This window comes from Scomber japonicus, chromosome 3, assembly GCF_027409825.1.
Source record: "Scomber japonicus isolate fScoJap1 chromosome 3, fScoJap1.pri, whole genome shotgun sequence".
NCBI classification, from domain to species: domain Eukaryota; kingdom Metazoa; phylum Chordata; class Actinopteri; order Scombriformes; family Scombridae; genus Scomber; species Scomber japonicus.
In genome coordinates this window covers 21,689,748-21,708,288 of record NC_070580.1, presented here as the reverse complement: position 1 = coordinate 21,708,288, position 18,541 = coordinate 21,689,748, and the positions used below count along the sequence as shown (strand labels likewise).

General features: G+C 38.0%; 2 protein-coding genes across 3 annotated transcripts; one reads left to right on the top strand and one right to left on the bottom strand.

The window, feature by feature from the left end:
- Positions 1–2,151: 2,151 nt before the first annotated feature.
- Positions 2,152–10,797, top strand: si:ch211-161c3.6 (high mobility group AT-hook 2b). 2 transcript variants are annotated; one of them, XM_053316163.1, is made up of 6 exons: positions 2,152–2,285; positions 4,305–4,511; positions 4,723–4,806; positions 8,582–8,632; positions 8,832–8,870; positions 10,295–10,797. In XM_053316163.1, the coding sequence occupies exons 2-6, from the start codon at positions 4,407–4,409 to the stop codon at positions 10,376–10,378; spliced, it is 363 nt and encodes a 120-aa protein (XP_053172138.1). In that variant the 5' UTR covers positions 2,152–2,285; positions 4,305–4,406; the 3' UTR covers positions 10,379–10,797. The 2 variants fall into 2 exon arrangements, with proteins under 2 accessions (XP_053172138.1, XP_053172137.1); XM_053316162.1 differs by lacking the exon at positions 2,152–2,285 and having other exon boundaries at positions 3,859–4,511.
- A 4,365-nt stretch (positions 10,798–15,162) lies between these two features.
- Positions 15,163–17,850, bottom strand: si:ch211-161c3.5 (uncharacterized protein C3orf18 homolog). Its single transcript, XM_053316292.1, has 4 exons — positions 17,583–17,850; positions 17,314–17,339; positions 16,996–17,125; positions 15,163–15,728 (listed from the first exon to the last, which is right to left on the bottom strand). The coding sequence occupies exons 1-4, from the start codon at positions 17,841–17,843 to the stop codon at positions 15,648–15,650; spliced, it is 498 nt and encodes a 165-aa protein (XP_053172267.1). The 5' UTR covers positions 17,844–17,850; the 3' UTR covers positions 15,163–15,647.
- Positions 17,851–18,541: the final 691 nt, after the last annotated feature.

The following is an 18,541-nucleotide window of genomic DNA, read 5'->3' as shown; positions in this document are numbered from 1 at the left end:
ATAACAGGGGGAGGTGTCGGGGGTTTTTAAGTTGCACCCTTTACCACAAAACTGTACGCCTCCCCTGCTCTCCCTGGCATTGAATGGAGCTCCAAAATACCTTCTTTGCCCCCAGCCTCTAAAGAAATCCCTCCTCTGCCTGTCTTTTGATGCCTGCCCCCACCTCTAAAGACATGCCTTTGTGCCTTATGCAGAACTGTATGCGCTGCACATTCTTTCTAGTTCTATAGGAGGATTTTTGTAACCCGGTCCTGATGAGCCCACGGAATTCAGCTTAAATAAACCTCAAGATCAGAGTCCAACAGAATCTCAGACACACCAGCCTGCAGAAGGCCACTGAACTCTCTCTCTCTTTTTCTCTCTCACAGACACAACCATCCCCCCTCCCCTCTCTCTCTCTCTCTCTCTCTCTCTCTCTCTCTCTCTCTCATATCTCATTCTACCTTTCTGCCTCTTTCTCTTTCAGACCAGCATTTCTCCCCACTTTTGTCTCAACAATCAGAAGATACTGATTTTTTAAAAATCATTTGCAGAAATGAGCGCTAATAGGACTGACGTCTTAACATGTTCCCTGCAGCTAATAATGGCCAATTATCTTCCTGCTGTACACACTTGGCGTTTGGAGAAGACAGGTTGGCAGTTAGGGTTTCAGTGTCATTCTGTTCACTTTCATTTAGTAATATTTATAGTAGATGACTAATCACAAATTCACATACGAATATCAGTTCTTAGCAACTGTTGTCAAAAGAGCTTCTGGGAAATCTGACTAAACTTTTTAATAAATGCTGTCACAAAAATATGAAAATGTTTTCTTTGTTATTCTGTTTTGTGGTAATGTGAATCAACTTTAGGCTGCATGAGATTAATATTTTGCACATGTGAATTCACAATTAGGATATGTTTGTTTTTTGTATTCTGGTTTCACAGGATATTCAAACTGTGAATCTCTGAATTACATCATCACACTGACACTGCAAGTCACGCAAATTGAGCTCTGTGCTTCAACTTTGTAACTTAAAGCTTTATATTTTGGTCTCATGCCAGCACGCTCACCTGACATGACTCCATGAGCAGTCCAGCATTAAGTCGTCCCTGGAATGTGTATTCACCGCCGTTCAAACATTTCCATCGGTATTTATCAGTTTGTGCAAACTTACACAAAGTTTCCTCTTGAAAATCACAAGGACCAGGAAAAAAAATGTGCATTAACTTTGCCTCTGCTCTAGTTGGTATATCATTTTAAGTGTAATTTCAGCATTTACATAAAGAAAAATCTGCATCAAAAATAGAAGTGAAAGTTTTTAATTCCAAAAATACCTCTGGAAAAAGAAGATCTTTAATGTTCTTATTGTTCTCAAAATGAACAATAAAATAAGAGGCTAACATGAGATGAGGCAGCTTCCAACTAAAATCATTTCAGAAAACTTTTAATGCGTTCAATATGAGGAAACTTAAAGGCAAATATGTCTTTCTGCTTATACACAGTGCACATGTATGTCTGTTCTTTTCACTACCTCTTTAATAATGTCGGTTTGCATGTGGGATTGGGTGATATGCTGATTTACTCCCAATTTTCCCCAAACAAAAACTGCATACTTTTTTTTCTCAGAAACCATACCTGATATTTCTGTAGTTTGTTATGACTTACAGAAATATATCTCTAACCTTGTAGGTGGGGAGATAACAGCAGGGAGAGAGAGTGAAACCTCTGCTCTGAATCAGTCTAGACGGTTTGATCTCCCCAACATGTCTACTGAAGAAAACTCAACCTATTCCTCCCTTCTAGGGGGGGAACTTCCCAGCCCCCAGACCCCACTTTGGGACTCTACCCTCCTGTCTGATGCCTCTCTCTCTCTCTCTCTCTCTCTCTCTCTCTCTCTCTCCCTCTCCTTCTCTCTTCCTCTCAAGTGGGTGGTCCAGTGGGCTTTTCGGGGCGGGGTCCTTGTTTCAACCCTCCTACCCTCTTCTTTCTTGAAACATGCTTTAATAGAGAAAGTATGCAATGCATACTGCTCAACTACAACCCCCCATTATACTGCAACTGGGGTATTCGTGACTGGACGTCTAGGGGGATCACACACATTTCCGATTAGAGGGAGGGAGGGAGGGAGGGAGAGCAAGAGAGAGAGAGAGAGAGAGAGAGAGAGAGAGAGAGAGAGAGAGAGAGAGATTACCCTTTCATTCCAGCCAATGAGACGGTCGATACACTAAGATTTTCATAGTTGTGCAGGAGCACATTAGGCTGACTGTGTGAACTTCCAGGTAAAACTGCAAACCGACTCAAGGTAAGTTTAACAGTCTCTCTGCATTGATTGTGTTGCATTTGGTGCTGCCTGCATGAACAGGACTATTGAGCCTCAACATGGAGACTACTATAGCCTGTATGTATGTATGTAGTATGTATGTTCGGGCTGCTTTCAAAGGAGAGCTTTTGCACCTGTGTTCCCTGCCTTTTGTCCTTCGTGGTAAAGTTTTTTTGCAGCTCCTCAACTAACACTTGGTTCATCCATTTCAGCGGACCTGTTATCACCAAGAAAGCCAAGACATTTGAGATCGATTGCGCAAGTGATGGAAGCAGGGGGATGTAGTGTTAGTGAGCGCCGACTTTACGCTTTAAAACACTGATGGCCTCGACTGTTGTTTTGGCGTTAACGTGTGCCAGTACACAACCGAGTTAGGAAGCTTTTGCTCGGATCAGAGAGCCGTCGCGGCTTTTCCTTGGAGGAGCGCTTTACGCACCGTCCTTAAAGGCTGCAGAAGAATGTGTTTTTACGGTTGCAATTGCCGCCCATATGCAAAAAGTACATTCAGTCCCGTTCTTGACTGCCAAACACATACGAGTTGAGCGGACGGGCTGCTCCGCCGCTGCAGGAGAAAGTGCAGGACGCTTGTTGTATGACTCCAAAAGGAGTTTATAAGCGACGAGACGACGTCGTGCGTCTTGTTTGGCTTTAAATCGTTTCATCGAGGACGTAGATTTCTCAAATTGCTCCGACTTCCTGCTTCTGTGCGGCCGTTTTGATAGGCTGTGTTGGCAATTAGTGTTTGGCACAGTCCTCTCAGAGCTCGACTTTATGGTAAACGACCACCTTGGGACATGACCAACAGCCATTTATAGCAGATATATGCTGTTTACTGTGTTAACACAAAGTCAATTAGTCAAGTGAAGTGGTCACCGGGAAATATACTGTGTTTATATTATTACATAGTAGTGCCATCAATGTAACTTCACTAACTAGAGCTGGAACAATTAGACTAGTCAGTCAACCGATTACTCCATCAACTAACTGGTAATTAATCTAGGACTACATGGTGGGTTTAATGCTTTAATCGTTTCAGGCGCTTTTAATGCAAAAATGATAAACAATTCCTTCAGTGTAAGCTTTTCAGATGTTAGGATTTGCTAACTTTTCCTGTCTTGTGATAATAACCTGAACATCTGTTGGTTTTGGACTATTGATCAAACAAAGCAAGCAATTTGAAAGTCTCACCTTGGAGTTTTCCACATCTTATAGACTAAACAATTAACAGATTAAAAGGGCTTCAACAGATTGCTCTGACATTTTTCTTAATTAGTTTGGTGTGCATATGTACATCACATTTTTCTAAAGTGCAATGTCTTTAAACATCTTGGTTTTTTTTATGGCCAAAAGTCAAAAACTTAAAGATATTCAGTTGACTATCCTATCAAGAAGCAGCAAACCCTCAAATTAAAAAGCTGGAACCAGAGAAAAAAAACCCATTATTGATCTATTAATTCTTTTATTTTTCCAGCTATTTATTGCACCTCCAAAGTTCACCATAGCCTATAAACTCAGATGTTTTAACTGTCATATTGTTGTCATTCTTTCCATTAAGGCATTACATGTTACTTTCAGTTTTTGTTTTAATTAACTACCGTAAGTTTAAGTTGTAGCAGCATCAGCACGCCTACAACATGCACAGACCCATTGAGAAATACCTCGCAGAGGACAGATGGTAGATTGAGTTGTGAATACCTGTGCTACTTTTAGTTACTGCACACCATTCTCATGTTTCCCTGCGTTTGCCAGACCCGTCTGTGTTCCGATGAACCTGGTGCCAAGGCTTATGTATAAGCTGTTCCCACGCTTGTGCTTGAAAAGGGGTACAGTGTGATTCTGAATGATCCATTAAGCACAGATTGGACCATGCTGTGATAATTGTGCTGGAATTAAATAATTTGAATTCATATAGTAGTGTATCCAATCATCCTAAATACTTCTAAGATGATTGCTGCACATATGCATTCAAAAGTAGTCATTTTTATCTTTCTTTGCGCATAGCTGCAGCTCCTGATACTCAGGTCTTCTACTCTGCAAGCCCACGAGGCCGCTCCTCCAGCCTTTGATGCCCACACTCTTTGAAGCAGGTGGACAGACATAGGCATGAGTAACAGTGGGACCAAAGAGCCGTCTCCCCAGCCAAGCACTGCCCAGTCACCTCCTGAGCCTCAGCGCAGGGGCAGGGGTCGGCCACGGAAACAGCAGCAGGTAGGACATCTTAGGACATCAGGATTCATTTGATCAACCCTCTCCTTGGCCCTAAATAATGAAGTATCTAATTGAAACAATAAAAGTGTATTCTGACAAACAAAGCTAGAGTTGATTATGTGAAGACACCTCCTCACTGTAGAAGACAGATCATGCAAACAGTTGTTTTTCTCTGTTTTTTTGTGGCTTCAAATGTGATCTCTCTCTACAGGAGCCTGTTGGACCACCGACTCCAAAGCGACCAAGAGGACGACCAAAAGGCAGCAAGAACAAAGGCCCCAGAACTGCACTGAAGGTTGAACTGATCAGAAAGACACTTAATATTCATTTGAACTTATATTTCAGAATTGTAACAACACCATAATACTGCAGTTTAGTGCTACAATTTACATTAAAGAGCTTTTTGGGTAAATTATATTTAGGCACTTTATTTATCACAAGAAATTGAAAAAATTGAAAAGTTGGACTCACCAGTGGTAGATTAGTGATTTGGGGGGCCTTAGGAAAACTTGTTGTGCCTTTTTTCATCCTTTCGCCATCTGAAAAGTTTATCTCTGCAGTGGTAGAAGTTTTATTTAACTAAAACTATCAGTGTCATGCATAGTCCTGCATATAATATTTTGCTCTAGTATAAGAAACATAACTATTATCAACAGAGTGTACCTACATTTACACACAAGACACAACATACCCCAGGTGTTACATTGTGAGTAAACTTGAATCAGCAGTAACCTGTTGCAAAGTGTCAGATAAGTGTAGTAAAATAATAAGTGCAATGTTTCCATGTAAAATTGATGGATACATAAGTTATTGAATATAATGCATCATTATAGATTAAACTACTACATTACGTAAAACAGTAAGACATTTGTCAATTTGCTCCTTTAAGGATCTGAATACTCCACCTGAAAGCAGTTTTCTTAAAGCCATTAGTTGCCTCTTTCTCTTTTCCCCAGTTTCTTTTAATGTTGTTTTTTCTGTTATATTTTTCTGTTTTAATGAGTGCTTAGGGGATTAGTGATGGGGGGTGCTCCCATCATATCCTAAGTGAATCAATGCAGCAGGCAAACATTACGAACTGGCCATGCTAGTTGTCTCAGGAGGAGCAACTAAAGAGGAGATTATCTTTGGGAGTTTAACAATTAACGAGTTACTTTACCTCTCATTGTTTCATTACAAATGCATACTGTGATGACTCTGTTTCACAGTTTAATATTGTGTTGAACTGCATGAAATTCAGATTCGGCATCCTTAGCCACATGTGTTTAGGCACGCAGTGGTCGCAAGAGGCACATTGAGGGAGTTTTGTAAGTTTCAGTGCATGTATATATATATGTAGAACAAATGTATATGTTTTTATATCAGGGCGTTATAATCAATCTAAAGCTGTGAAAGGCCCTATGCAGTTGCCTATTGTGCTTAATGGTAAAGTATTCACTTGAGAAGGACTTAGATCTCAAAAACTCTTATTTGGACAACATAAAACATAATTGATTTATAATTGATGGCCATATACATTTGATTACATTTTGAACATGAACTTAATGGGTTTATCTTTGCAGTGCATCTGCATTACATGTACCAGTGCATCTGAGAGCTCCAAGTGATATATCCTGAAATGCAAAGATTTATGTATTTAGTAAGACACTGTAACAGTCATCATAGGGGCAAATGTCAGTTTACAACAGAGAAAACATAAGCTGTTATTAAATCAGTGCAGTATTTATGTCTCATGCTTCAGCCTGTTGGTCATTGTTTAAAAGAAGGATGTGGTTATTATTGTTGTAAGGAATGAAAGATTGTCTTACACAGATTTTAAAAAAACAGATTACTGTCACTATAACATTTTAAAAGACATCATGTCTGCTACACAGTGGTGGAAAGTACCTGAGTAAATTTACTGAAATGCTTTACAGTAAGTGCTTTACATGAGTATTTTCATTTCATGCTACTTTATACTTCTTCTCCTCTAATATTTAAAATGAAAAAAGTGTTTTTGCTGCATTGTTTAAACTACATTTACACATTTGACAGCTGTAGTTACCTGCAGATTTGGATTTTATATGCAAACATTTCATTATCTAATAAACATTATAGATTATACAATGAATAGAGTATTAAGTAGTTGAAATAAGCTCCATAAGCTACATCACTAAAATGTGGTGTAGAAATATATGTATCAGTAATAATAATCCAAAAACATACCATAATAGCATTATAACACTCTCAAAGGAGACATTTTGTAGTATTTGCGTTAAGTATTTTACTTATAATACCAAAATATATCTATCTGATAATACTTGTCTGATTTAACTGAAGTAAAATTTTGACAGCAGGACTTGTAGTGAATTATTTGTACTTAGTACTGAAGTAAAGTATCAGAGTACTTCCTACAACACTGATCCAGATCATCATCCTTATATGGATATAGGTAATACCTTAAAAAACGTATAGCTAATGTATTTGCTTGTGTGTTTAATGTGATTTAAAAGAGAAAATGACAATTTTTATTGTATTAAAAAAGTAATTATATATAACAGACATACCAATCATCAAAATCCATTGTGTTTTCAAAACCTTAAAAATAAGAGATATGTTTCAGGTCAGTCGGATATAAAAATTAAATATACCATAAACATGTATACTTAATACACATACATATTTTGCTCTTATAGTCTTTGACAGTACTTTACTGTTGCTGTAGAGGTCCTCACAGGGTTTCTATGCAGTTTGGGGAAGTATAGAATCTGATTTTACTCATTTCCAGGTCTGGATAAGTACGGAAAGAAAGAAAAGATAGTATGATATATGAAAATATTTGCTTTTCCAGACTATTGCCCCTTTTTTGTTTTCTAACATATAGCTGACATGTTTACTACTGTGTGAGAGAGTGAGCTTGATGTTGTTGAACGCATGTTTCTATGTCGAGCTGCCTCTACACCTGTATGTCACAGCCAGGAAAACAACTCTGCCAAAAGCACCGTAAACTGTACCAACGCTGGACATCCACGATCAAATTAGTTTGAAAGAAAATGCATCAATATCTTTGAATTGCGTATATACACAGTGTCACAGATAACCAAATATTAAGCTTCTCTGAACTTTTATGAATTATGCAATTATGTAGTTGTCAGAAAAGTAAACGGATCTTTTCTGCGTAAGGAAGCCATACATTTAGCCATTTCCATGGATACAGTGAATGAACGAAACTGCACAGCCACCGTGAAAATTAGGTGATTCAAGTTTTTTCAACATATTCATAAAAGAGACCAAAAAATATGAGTGGAACAATAATAACATATTATTTATTCAGTATGTTAAGGGAAAATAATACGAGAATAGGTAGCACCAGTTTGTTTTTTTCCTTTTTGGGCAGAGGTGTTTGACAGTGGGACGTAGTCCAACTTTCTGTGTACTCTTTCTGCGAGTGTGGACTGAACGGCCACAATGGGTTAATGCAAGTATTCTGGTTGTCTAAGGGTTCCTAATGGGAAAAGTAAGCTAGATACAAACTTTGTGTAAAATCATTTGACATTGTCGCAGTACCCCCAACTAGTAATGAATCCACAAACATTTAATGTACACAATAAACATCAGGCTATTTGTACTCAGATGTCAAATATGGTCTAAAAAATCAACCAGGAAGTCAGGGAATTTTAGTATGGAAAACTATGGAAGCCTGAAATGGAAACTGTGTAGGAAGCCTGTCTTCATTTGTGTTCACATAACTACGTGTCTGTCCCTGTTATCACCAAAGAGTGTAGTTCTGATGTAGTTGTTGACAAAGATCACAGCTTGTCACTACTTCTACAACAGAGTCAGCATTTTCCCAGATACCTTTTTCGTTATTACTGCAATACATGGTACAAAACCTCAGTTGCTCCTCAAAGAAATGCTCCCCACATGGTATTTTAGAACCATGAGTAATTGAAAATGGCTGCTGCCAAAGTCTCAAAAACTACAGCACTCAATTGAAAATTTGTAAGCTCTTAATCTCAGTTTGTGATCAGTATGACAGGATTCTTAAAATCTGAAACCTCTCTTTTAACCCTCTATATCTTCTTTCTCAGAAAGTAGAGCCTGTTGGGGAGAGACGACCACGTGGGCGACCAAGGAAATGGGTATGGAGACAACTTTGTTACTTTACAGACAATATGAAGATAGTGTAAATGTACAGTACCAGTCAAAAGTGTGTCCAAACTTTTGACTGGCACTGTATGTCCAAAGCTTCCAAGGTGTGTGTCTATGCCAGAGGTATAAAGTCCTTGAGGGCAGCTTTTCCTTTGTGTTTAATTAATAGTTTTCCATTTCTTTCCACAGCCGCAGAAAGTAGTTCAAGAAGTAACTGAAGAGCAGCAGGTGAGGAAAATCAAATCTTTAAAAGGAAAAATAGTAGTCTACTTTTGTTTTGATGTAGCTCTGTGACTCACATGTTCCCTGGCTGAAAAGTCATTTGGAGTTTTGTCTATTAAAGACTTTTTAAAACTAACAGACTAAATTCTAACAAACTGATCTGTGGATTTGTTGCAGAATCATTTAATCATTAGACAGTATTAAACCTTTTAAGCCTCTAAGCTTTCCTAATTTATTCTTCACCTTTCATTTAAAAGTAGCCAGTATCACATTAGAGTGAAGCTGAGAGAACAGGTTTGTAACTGTTGAGGAACAAAACTTCTGCTTCAGTTCAATAGAAATCTCCTTTTGTGCCACCAGTTTACCTTTTTGACTAATACTAGTTACATTTACACTGTAGGCCTTGTAAAAGCAGTGCTGATCGGCAAAGATGATCTCATTTTGCTCCTTATGAATATCAATCATAAGCTTCTGTTAACCACTGAGATTAAAATGTAAACTACATTCAGGACCCAACATGATTCTAGTTCAACCAGTGCACTTTACTATACTTATTTAGTTGCCAGATTATAAGAAATATCAAGATAAAATGAATTCTGTGCCTTATAGTGAAAGGTGTTATCCTACCCACAATGTATAACATATGTGTATATGACAAATAAACCAGTACAATATGTGTTATCAGACAAATATAAAAATGCTGTTGGCACATTTAGTGTGAATAGCAAAACAAGCAACTTGACATATTTTGTTCAGTATATATGTTGTGTCCTTTATGTAAACTGACTTCATGAGGATATGATGAGTTCTTGGAAAATACATATGATGAGTTCTTGAAAATGCACAGATAGCAGTGCTGAAATCCCCAGATACACCTCCAAACATCCTTTTGTGCATCCAGTTTTAGTGAATATTCACTCAGTGTTTCTGGGAAACTTTGTTTCTTCAGACCATCTTGCTCAGTTTCGAATGAACAGATTGCACAACTATTCTTACCAAAATGCGCCAGTTCTCTTGATGCCCCCCGTTTGCCTTATCGCATCCTCTCCACTGAGCAGTTTGTCAAAGAGCTTAAGCTGCTTCAAGAACTGAAACCGTTGAGACAGACTCCCTTTCTCAGACGCACGCACATGAAGGGGAAGAATGAGTCAATATAGAGAGGGGAAACATAATCTAACTGTTCTCTTCCTCTGTCTTCTTGGTTTCCTGACATAACCGTCATCTTCCTCACATTTCTAGGTCTGACAGCTGGACCTACTTTCTCGCACGCAATTACTCAATTAAAACGAACGCTCATTTTTGTTTTCTCATGCTCTTTCTAGCATTGATTCATTAGTTTAGTGCATAATGAGTCACCAACACTGACACTGAAAGAGATCAGACAATAACAGACAAAGTGACAAAGTGGTTTTGGTTCCCTGCTGTTCCAGGGCCCTTCAGAAGAAGGTGAGGAGGGTCCCTCACAGATTGAGCCCTCGTCATCTCAGGTCCCAGCACAGGAGGAAGGGGAGTAGATAGGATGCCTCTCTACCTACCTCAAGGTTTGGCCTCAACAAACAGGGGTACAATCTGACTCCTATTTGTGATGAGGATTCAGGAACACACCCACACACACAAAATCATTGCAGACAGTGGTTTCTTCTCCTCAACCATGGATTTGTTGGGTGAACATTGGATTTGATTTGATCTTTGGATAGGGCTTTTGTTGTAGGGAACAGTTTGACATTTTGGGTTATTTTCTTTCTTGCAGAGAGTCAGATTAATGCCACTCTCATGTCTGTAAGATATATATGAAGCAACCACCAGCAGCCAGTTAGCTTAGTTTAGCATAAAGCATGGAAACAGAGTGAAATAGCTAGCTTGGCTATGTCTTAACATATAAATATCTGTCTTTTAGCACCACTATAGCTCACTAATTAACATGTTATATCTTGTCTGTGGGTTTTACAGGGGATATGTGCCTTTGAGCTTTAGAAATGCAGGTAGATTTTGTTACCTTTGGAGATAGGCAGTCTTGCTGATCCTCTCTGTTTTAAGTCTTAATGCTAAGCTAACCTTTTTTCGTGGTATTAATATTCTTATCTTACTCTCAGTAAGAAAGGAAAGAAGCAAATTACCCAAAATGTCAAACAGTGCCTTTAAAGATGCACACTTTCCTGAACCTCTCAGTGTGTGTGTGTGTGTGTGTGTGTGTGTGTGTGTATGTGTGTGTGTGCTTGCGTACATGCAAGCGTGCGTGCGTGTGTGTGGAGGGTGTGTGTGCAGGGTGTGTGTGGAGGGGGGACAGGGGGTTGCAGGCTAAAATGAGAGGGGGGTTAAGGAAAAAAGGAACCAAACTGAACCGTTATATTGAAACATGTTTCTAAATCAGGTGTCATGAATCCTCACATGGGAGCAAGAAAGTGACATTTTTAGCAATGTTACAATATTATCATGGTGTGCTGAAGTCGTTATTATGAAAGTAGATGTGAACGGTTTTATTTCAAAATGCAATATCCAATTTGGGAAGGGAAAATGTTTTTCTTTTTGCTCAGAAAAAAATGAAGAGATTGTATGAGCTAAAATGTCAAGATTAATCAAATGGTCAATAACATCTATGAAACTCCTTTTTCCCCCCTTTCCAACCAGCAGCTGTTTTAAGAAAAATGATCCCAAAGGTTTAAATGGATATCCTAATTTTGGAAAGAAACCTTTCATATATACTTAAGTCAACAACAGTGTTGACATGTCATTTTACCACACTCAGGATTTTACTATTACAGTGCTTTTACACCATAATGAAACCTCAGGTACAAAACTATTCAGGAACATGTTTTCAGTCTACTCAGTAATAATTATTGTGCTGTGTTTGTTGTGCATTTCTGATCTGTATTTGACATTACCAGTATGCCTTGACACAAAGACCTCATTGAAACCTCAGTTACCCTCAATTTCTTAATCTCTCATTCTACCTCAGTAACGAAAAAAACAAACAAAAAAAAAAACAAATATCTCCAACAAAGTAATATTTCTCCACTCCCTCAGCATTGGCATAGACACTGTCTTACTGTATACACACATGTTAACATGCAACACAGACAGGCAAAAGGGTTTTTCAGGCCTACACACCAACACACACAAGCAGACATTACACTCCAGCAGAGGATTTTACTATTGGTGTACACATAAAAGCATCGGTGTCATTTCTTTCAAAAGAAAAACTGTATTTGTTCAAACCGAATCGAGACTTTGTTTTTTCTCCTGGGAAAAAAATGCAGCAAATAGTTTACAACAACTTGATGAAATACTTGCTTTTTAGGGTGTAGTTCCTCATGAAATACTTGTTTTATTTTTTAATTTTTTTGGGTCTGTTACTCTTTTCTCTTTTTTACTACATCATGTATTTTCTGATTCTTACACTGTACATTTAATGTGTGACACTCTTAATTCATGTGATTTGAAAAGAAGGGTAGCAAATAACGACACAGTGCTGAAGTACATGAAAAATGATGGAAAGAGTTACCTTTAAAGCAAGAGTTGTTTGAAATTTGCCAAAGAAACTGTGGGCAATTAATGAATATCAAATACTGCATCAGTAGCTGTTGTCTTTGTTTGAGAGACAACAAGGACACAAGTTTCTCTTTTGCTCTTTGGGTACTAAAAGTGAGCCTGTGTAACTTTTGCTGAAAAAGTGGCCACTGTAGCCACAAGTCACTAATATGGGGTAATGGTCAACATAACAGTAGCACAAATAAACGTGACACTCATCTAAAGTGTGCTAACATTAGCTACTCTGGCTGATACTAACAATTACTTTCATTGTTGATTAATTAATGTCATATAATGTCAGAAAAAAGGCGAAAAATGTAGATCTCTGTTTCCCAAAGCCTGACGTCCTCAAATGTCTTGTTTTTCCCAGACCAACAGTCCATAATCCAAAGATATTCATGAGGACTAAAGAAACCAGAAAATATTCACAGCAGAGAAGCTGGAATTAGAGAATATTAATTTTTTTTAAAGTCTCGAAACAATCGATCAATTATCAAAATATTTGCAGATTAATTTAATAGTTGGGAATTTGAATGAATAATTGTTGCAGCTGTTTCAGTTGCCATGAGCTGATAATCATACCAGACCAAGTAAGGCTGTAGCAGCAAAACACATTCTTGCAGGTGCAAGCAAAAAACTTTTTCAGAGGAAAAATGTGTTGTATCGTCTTGCAAAAGTTACATAACCTCACGTTAAAGGGTCATTTCACCTACATTACAAAACAAATATATTTTCTCACTTACATCTGGTAGCATGCCATGCAGACCCCAATACAGTGGAGTGAATGGACATTTTATGGTGCAAACAACATTGAAAAACATAATTTAAAAAAACTAAAACAATGAACAATGTTTTTTGAGAAAGTATGTCCTGATTATTCTCCACAAACCTGACTGTGAACAGTTTCCAATGGAATTATTTTTTTGTTGAAGACATACATGAAAACTCTTGACAATAAGTCTATGGATCAGGGATAATGGGGACATATTCTCGACAAAGACGTGAAGTTTTTTTTAAATATAATCTTTTAATGGTTTTTACACCATAGAGGAGACTCCATTCACTTCTACTGTGTGGGGATGGGACATAAAAATCATGCACTATTGTATCTGTATTGCTTAAGTCATGTGCAGTGATCCATTGGTTGGTACTGCGCCTCACAGCAAGAGGGTTCTGGGTTCAAAGCCATTGGCTGGCTGTGGCCCACCTGTGTGGAGTTTGCATGTTCTTCCTGTGCTTGTGTGGGTTCTTTCTGGGTACTCCAGCTTCCAAAAGCATGTAAGTTAGTTTAATTGGTGACTCTAAATTGCCTGTAGATATGAATGGTTGTCATCTCTCTACTATATGTCAGCCCTTTGATTGACATGGCAGGGTGTACCCTGACTCTGACCTCAGTGTCAGCTGAGATTGGTTCCAGCTTCATCACCAGTGGCAAAGATGGATGGATGATATAATCATAATTAATCATAAGTAGCAAAGTATATACAAATAAATATATATATAAGTTTAACTATTTTATAGTAAAGTGGGAAACATCTTCTGTAAAGTCCATTCTCAGTGTTTGTGCACTGGAGGCTTCATGTTTCCACATCATATTTGTGTTTGTTGAGTTTTGGACCAGGATTGGCTTCCAAACTAGTTGTGATGTCACAAATCAAATCAGATTTCCGATGAGCACAGAGATGTTTTCTACTTTCAACAGATGAGTGTGAAAAGAGCCTTCTAGTGTCAAACTCTGCACATAGATCATTGTGCACAGTGAAGCTTATACATTCAACTGTTGGAAAAAGAAGAAACACATTTTTGAGTGTGTGTGTGTGTGGTGGGTGGGGGACTGACAGCCATTATTGCAAATGCTTCAAAGATTCAGTCCCAATTGCGTGGTAGGCATTAAGTAATCCAACATGATCTACACATTACTTATGACTTGAATATATATCACTGATGATATGCTGTGTCTCAATACTTTCATGTATTTCAGCATTGTTGACTAAATTGCTGCCAGAACATCTTAATTCATTCACAAGAAGGTATGTTTTCTTGTTTAACTGCATTGACTTACTTTTTTTTTGCCCTCTGGACTACCTCTGAAAACAAACAAGCCTGGGTCATCTCTGAGGAAATGTTTGGTTCATTGTACCTAGCGTTCTCAGAACTGCAGGCGATCTGGATCTGGCCCGTGTAATGTAGAAGGCTTGCAGGGGTCAAGCTCCGTTAAGAAATCTTGAAATAACTGTCAAACTAGTACTGTTGTAGTCCACTCATCTCATCTCACTACATCCATGTCACCACAGTGAATGGTAGTCGGCCTGAAGGGTGCTCTTAATTTAACTACAGCTGAGTCAATGTTTGTTCTTTTACATGAGCTGTGTCTGGATATTTACTCTCTATATGGGGACGACGTTGTTCTGTGATCTTACTGATAGTGATGTAGTTACATGCAGTACTTGATCCATTTTCAACTATTGAAAAGTTGAACTGTAACTTGAGAAATCATCTTTTATGCCTTAACACCATTTTGTAGTTATGTTATGTTATTGATGTGTCCTCATCCACTTCATTAATACAACTCACCAACCTGTGATATATATTTTGTTATGATTCTTTACCATGTGATTTGTGTTATTCTGCTTCTTTATCGCTTATCAATAAAATATCACACCTATCAACTCTCCTCTGTAGATTTGTACAACAAAACACCACTTTTTTTCAAATAGGTTTAAATAGTTTTAATGTATACAGACTGGAACAATCCTTCATTGCTCAATAAAGAAGAAACCAGATGGAAGGAGACAGTTCACTTAAGGATGCTAAAACATCCAGTGTTCACACTGGTCAGAGATGTAAGATCACACAAGTAGTATAACACAAATGTACACTCTCTTATCAAACATGGAAGTAGATAAGGAAGCTCTGAAGAACTTCACTGACAAGTAATCAGACATTTTAACAGCAATGACAGGACATGATTTTAAGAAAAGTGCATCACACTGTATTTGTGCGGCAAATGATAACAGTGCAAGATCATATGTGATGCTTCCTATTATTTTCCCTTATTGTACATGCACCCAAACGTTTTTTCATATTTTGAAAACCATTGTCATTTCACATACTATGTCGTAGTAATGAAATCAATAACCGAAGCTCCAGTTGTTCCCAAAAACAGTTCTTTGTTTTCCTTCCTGAGCGACATACGGTATCTTAATGGAGGCAGTGGCCCCCCGCAAACAGAAATCAACTAATGGAAGAGTGCCGTTAAGCATTGAGAGCTTTGGCTACATCTGTGAAGACCAGACGACTGGGCCTCTGCGTGGTCCCCTGGGAGGTTGTGAGAGTCTGCAGAGGAGATGAAACTGTTAGTGACATGAAGTAATAACCATAGTAATAATAGCTAGTCATTCCGGTGTAATAATTTTCTGTTTTGTTCATTTCTAGACCATCGAAACAGCTAAATCAATACTTCATTGACTATTAAGAATGTGATTGATTATTGAAACCAGAGAAAATGTGTTTGTACCAGAGACCATAGGGGATGATTGAATGTATATAGAGAAAAAATGATAATAAGGGTGTGGACAAAAAAACTTGACTCAACTGCCGCTTTAGATAGTGTAGATAGATATAGAGCTGGAGTTTTCAAATGCGTCTGAGTGTCTTCATCAACAAGTAAGTGGAGTTTGTTCAGTTGTAATAAATTTGGTTCACTTGTCATAATGTGTGAGGTACAGTTGAGAGCTCAGGAAAGTCAATAATGCTTCAAACATCCACGCTCAATAAAACCGGGGAGTGTTTTAGCCACAGCCTACGTTCATATTTTGAAACACATGAACGTAAAACACATTAACACTGTATAAAACACACACAAAAAATAATAATATTTTTCTTTGTCAGTACTTGTCACCATATCCCCTCAACTGGAGGTCTTAAAGGTGTAATGGTGTATGTAGTACACACATATTACATTAGATTTTTTAAATGAGCACAAAGGGTGGTATTTTGCACACTTGAGTGTGATGTAAAATTATGTAAGTAGAGAGTACAAGGAAAGGTTGAAAAAGATATCACAGATGTTGGTTAATATGAAGCAATACGTTTTTAGTGTCCAAATTACAAACTACTCTTTGTTTGAGATATTATAATATTGTTAGGCGTGAAAAAATAGGAGTATATGTAGGAAAAAGAGGGTTAGAAAGATGGTTGAAAAGACACACGATGATACTTTACCACGTTTGCCTTTTACCATTATGCCATTGTCAAAACTTAAAAGAAATAAAAGAAAATAGAAGTAAATTATTACAGGAAAAAAAAAAGTTTTGCAGATAATAATGAAATAAAATAAACTTTGACAGTGTAGATCAGCAGCCTAAAATACATGAGTACAGTAATATGGCAAAAATAGAGACCTCATTAAAATGGACAGACATATTTAAATCTACAGCAAACACATCAACATAAGACTTACACAAGCCACAGCAACTTTTTCCAACACACCCAACAGGTGCAACATTGTCAGAGAGATACAGTAAGTGATTCAATAAGGGAGGATTTAGAAAGAAAAACTCTCTGTGCACTTTTTACCAGACTGTTTCTGGCCTGGGCCTACCTTGGCATTGGGACCAGAGAGGCTGCCATCCCGGCCATGGTCCAGTAGTTCCTGTTCCAGCAGGTCATCTTGTTCTTCGGCCGGGTCAAAGTTGTACATAGGCATGAGCTGGTGCCTCAGCTTCTCCAACCTGCATGACAAGAGGTTTAAAAGTGAGAAATTGTTTGTTCACATCATCAGTCACAGTCCTATAAACTCTGTATTTTGTGGAAAATGACCTGAACAGAAACAATGAAGCAGAGTCCAATCAACAGTATTGTAAAACAGGGATTTATACCTTGTTGTAAGATCAACAATGACATTTTTAAATAAACATACCGCTTCCGTTTCCGAATATACAGCATCTAAAATGGAGAAAGATGAAAATGAGGAGTTGTGTTTTCAATAGAAAGAACTTATCTAAACTTTAATTTCCAAAACAAAACAGACAAAACATTAATAATAAATAATATAACAATATAACATCATAGAGGGTACAGAATCCAACAAAGCTTTCACAGTACTTTCACATTCCAGCTCATGCAAAGAAAATATATTTCTACTGAGTCAAATGCAATTTTAGAGAGAATACTGAAATGATATCTTACTATTGCCACTGCCAAGCCGATGACAGTGATGATGCCAAAGGGTACGAGTACCATTCCCATTCCCGAGCCCTCGATCACTGCCTCCGGAAATGTGGTAGCATTGAAGCTGGTCTCGTTTGTTGTTATAGTAACAGTCATTAACGTTGTCCTCGAGGTGACATTGTCTTTGGCGCTGGTGCCCGTCGAGAGGAAGGGGATTGTGGTGGTTGTGGCAGTTGTGGAGAGAAAACTCGCAGTTGTCTTTGCTGCAGTTACAGCCATGGTCAGGCGTAACTGTTTCAACAGGAGGGTGTATTTTGAATCTTTGTAAAGATGTTGCTACGTCTCTTAGTTTCTAGTATGTCTCATAGTTGACACAGGTGTCTACCCTCTGGCCTGGGGTCTGCTGAGGTATTGAAGATGCTTTGGCCATGTGATCTGAAGAATAAAAAAACAAGCAAAAATATTATATGATTAATGAAGGCCTGATTTTTAACCATAATATGATGTTATAGGACAAAAAATCTATGTAGAAAGTATGATCAAAAAAAGGTGAGGGGATTCTTTAACTACAGAAAAAATACCTGACTGTCATTCTTCTACTGATGAGTTGCTAAAATCTTTGTTAAAGAAACTACAAGATTTCAGTGTTTGCACACCCTCGATTTCATTCAAACCCTAACTGATTGTGCCAGCGGGGTTGTGGTAGGTGTTTTGGGCAGGATGTGGGTAGACAAGGCACAGGAGGAAAGTGGCATAACAAACTTGATAAAATACAGAGGAATACTAACCACTCCAACTGAAACATGCAGTGTGAGGAAATGTGTTGGTAGTGTGTTCAAACATCAAAATTAAACTTACACCCCCGCACACACACATACACACACACACACACACACACACACACACACACACACAGGTTCCATAAATACCTACTATATCCAAGTCTTGTATAGCTCCCACCCACACATAAACTGTAC

Excerpts from the sequence above, each read along its gene's own strand:
- si:ch211-161c3.6 (XM_053316163.1), top strand. The coding sequence starts at position 4,407 with ATGAGTAACAGTGGGACCAAAGAGCCGTCTCCCCAGCCAAGCACTGCC. Across the intron at positions 4,512-4,722 it reads GGCCACGGAAACAGCAGCAG|GAGCCTGTTGGACCACCGAC; the intron begins GTAGGACATCTT and ends CTCTCTCTACAG. Across the intron at positions 8,633-8,831 it reads GTGGGCGACCAAGGAAATGG|CCGCAGAAAGTAGTTCAAGA; the intron begins GTATGGAGACAA and ends TTCTTTCCACAG.
- si:ch211-161c3.5 (XM_053316292.1), bottom strand. The coding sequence starts at position 17,843 with ATGGCTGTAACTGCAGCAAAGACAACTGCGAGTTTTCTCTCCACAACT. Across the intron at positions 17,340-17,582 it reads TCGGCTTGGCAGTGGCAATA|ATGCTGTATATTCGGAAACG; the intron begins GTAAGATATCAT and ends TCTCCATTTTAG. Across the intron at positions 15,729-16,995 it reads TCTCTGGTCCCAATGCCAAG|ACTCTCACAACCTCCCAGGG; the intron begins GTAGGCCCAGGC and ends TCTCCTCTGCAG.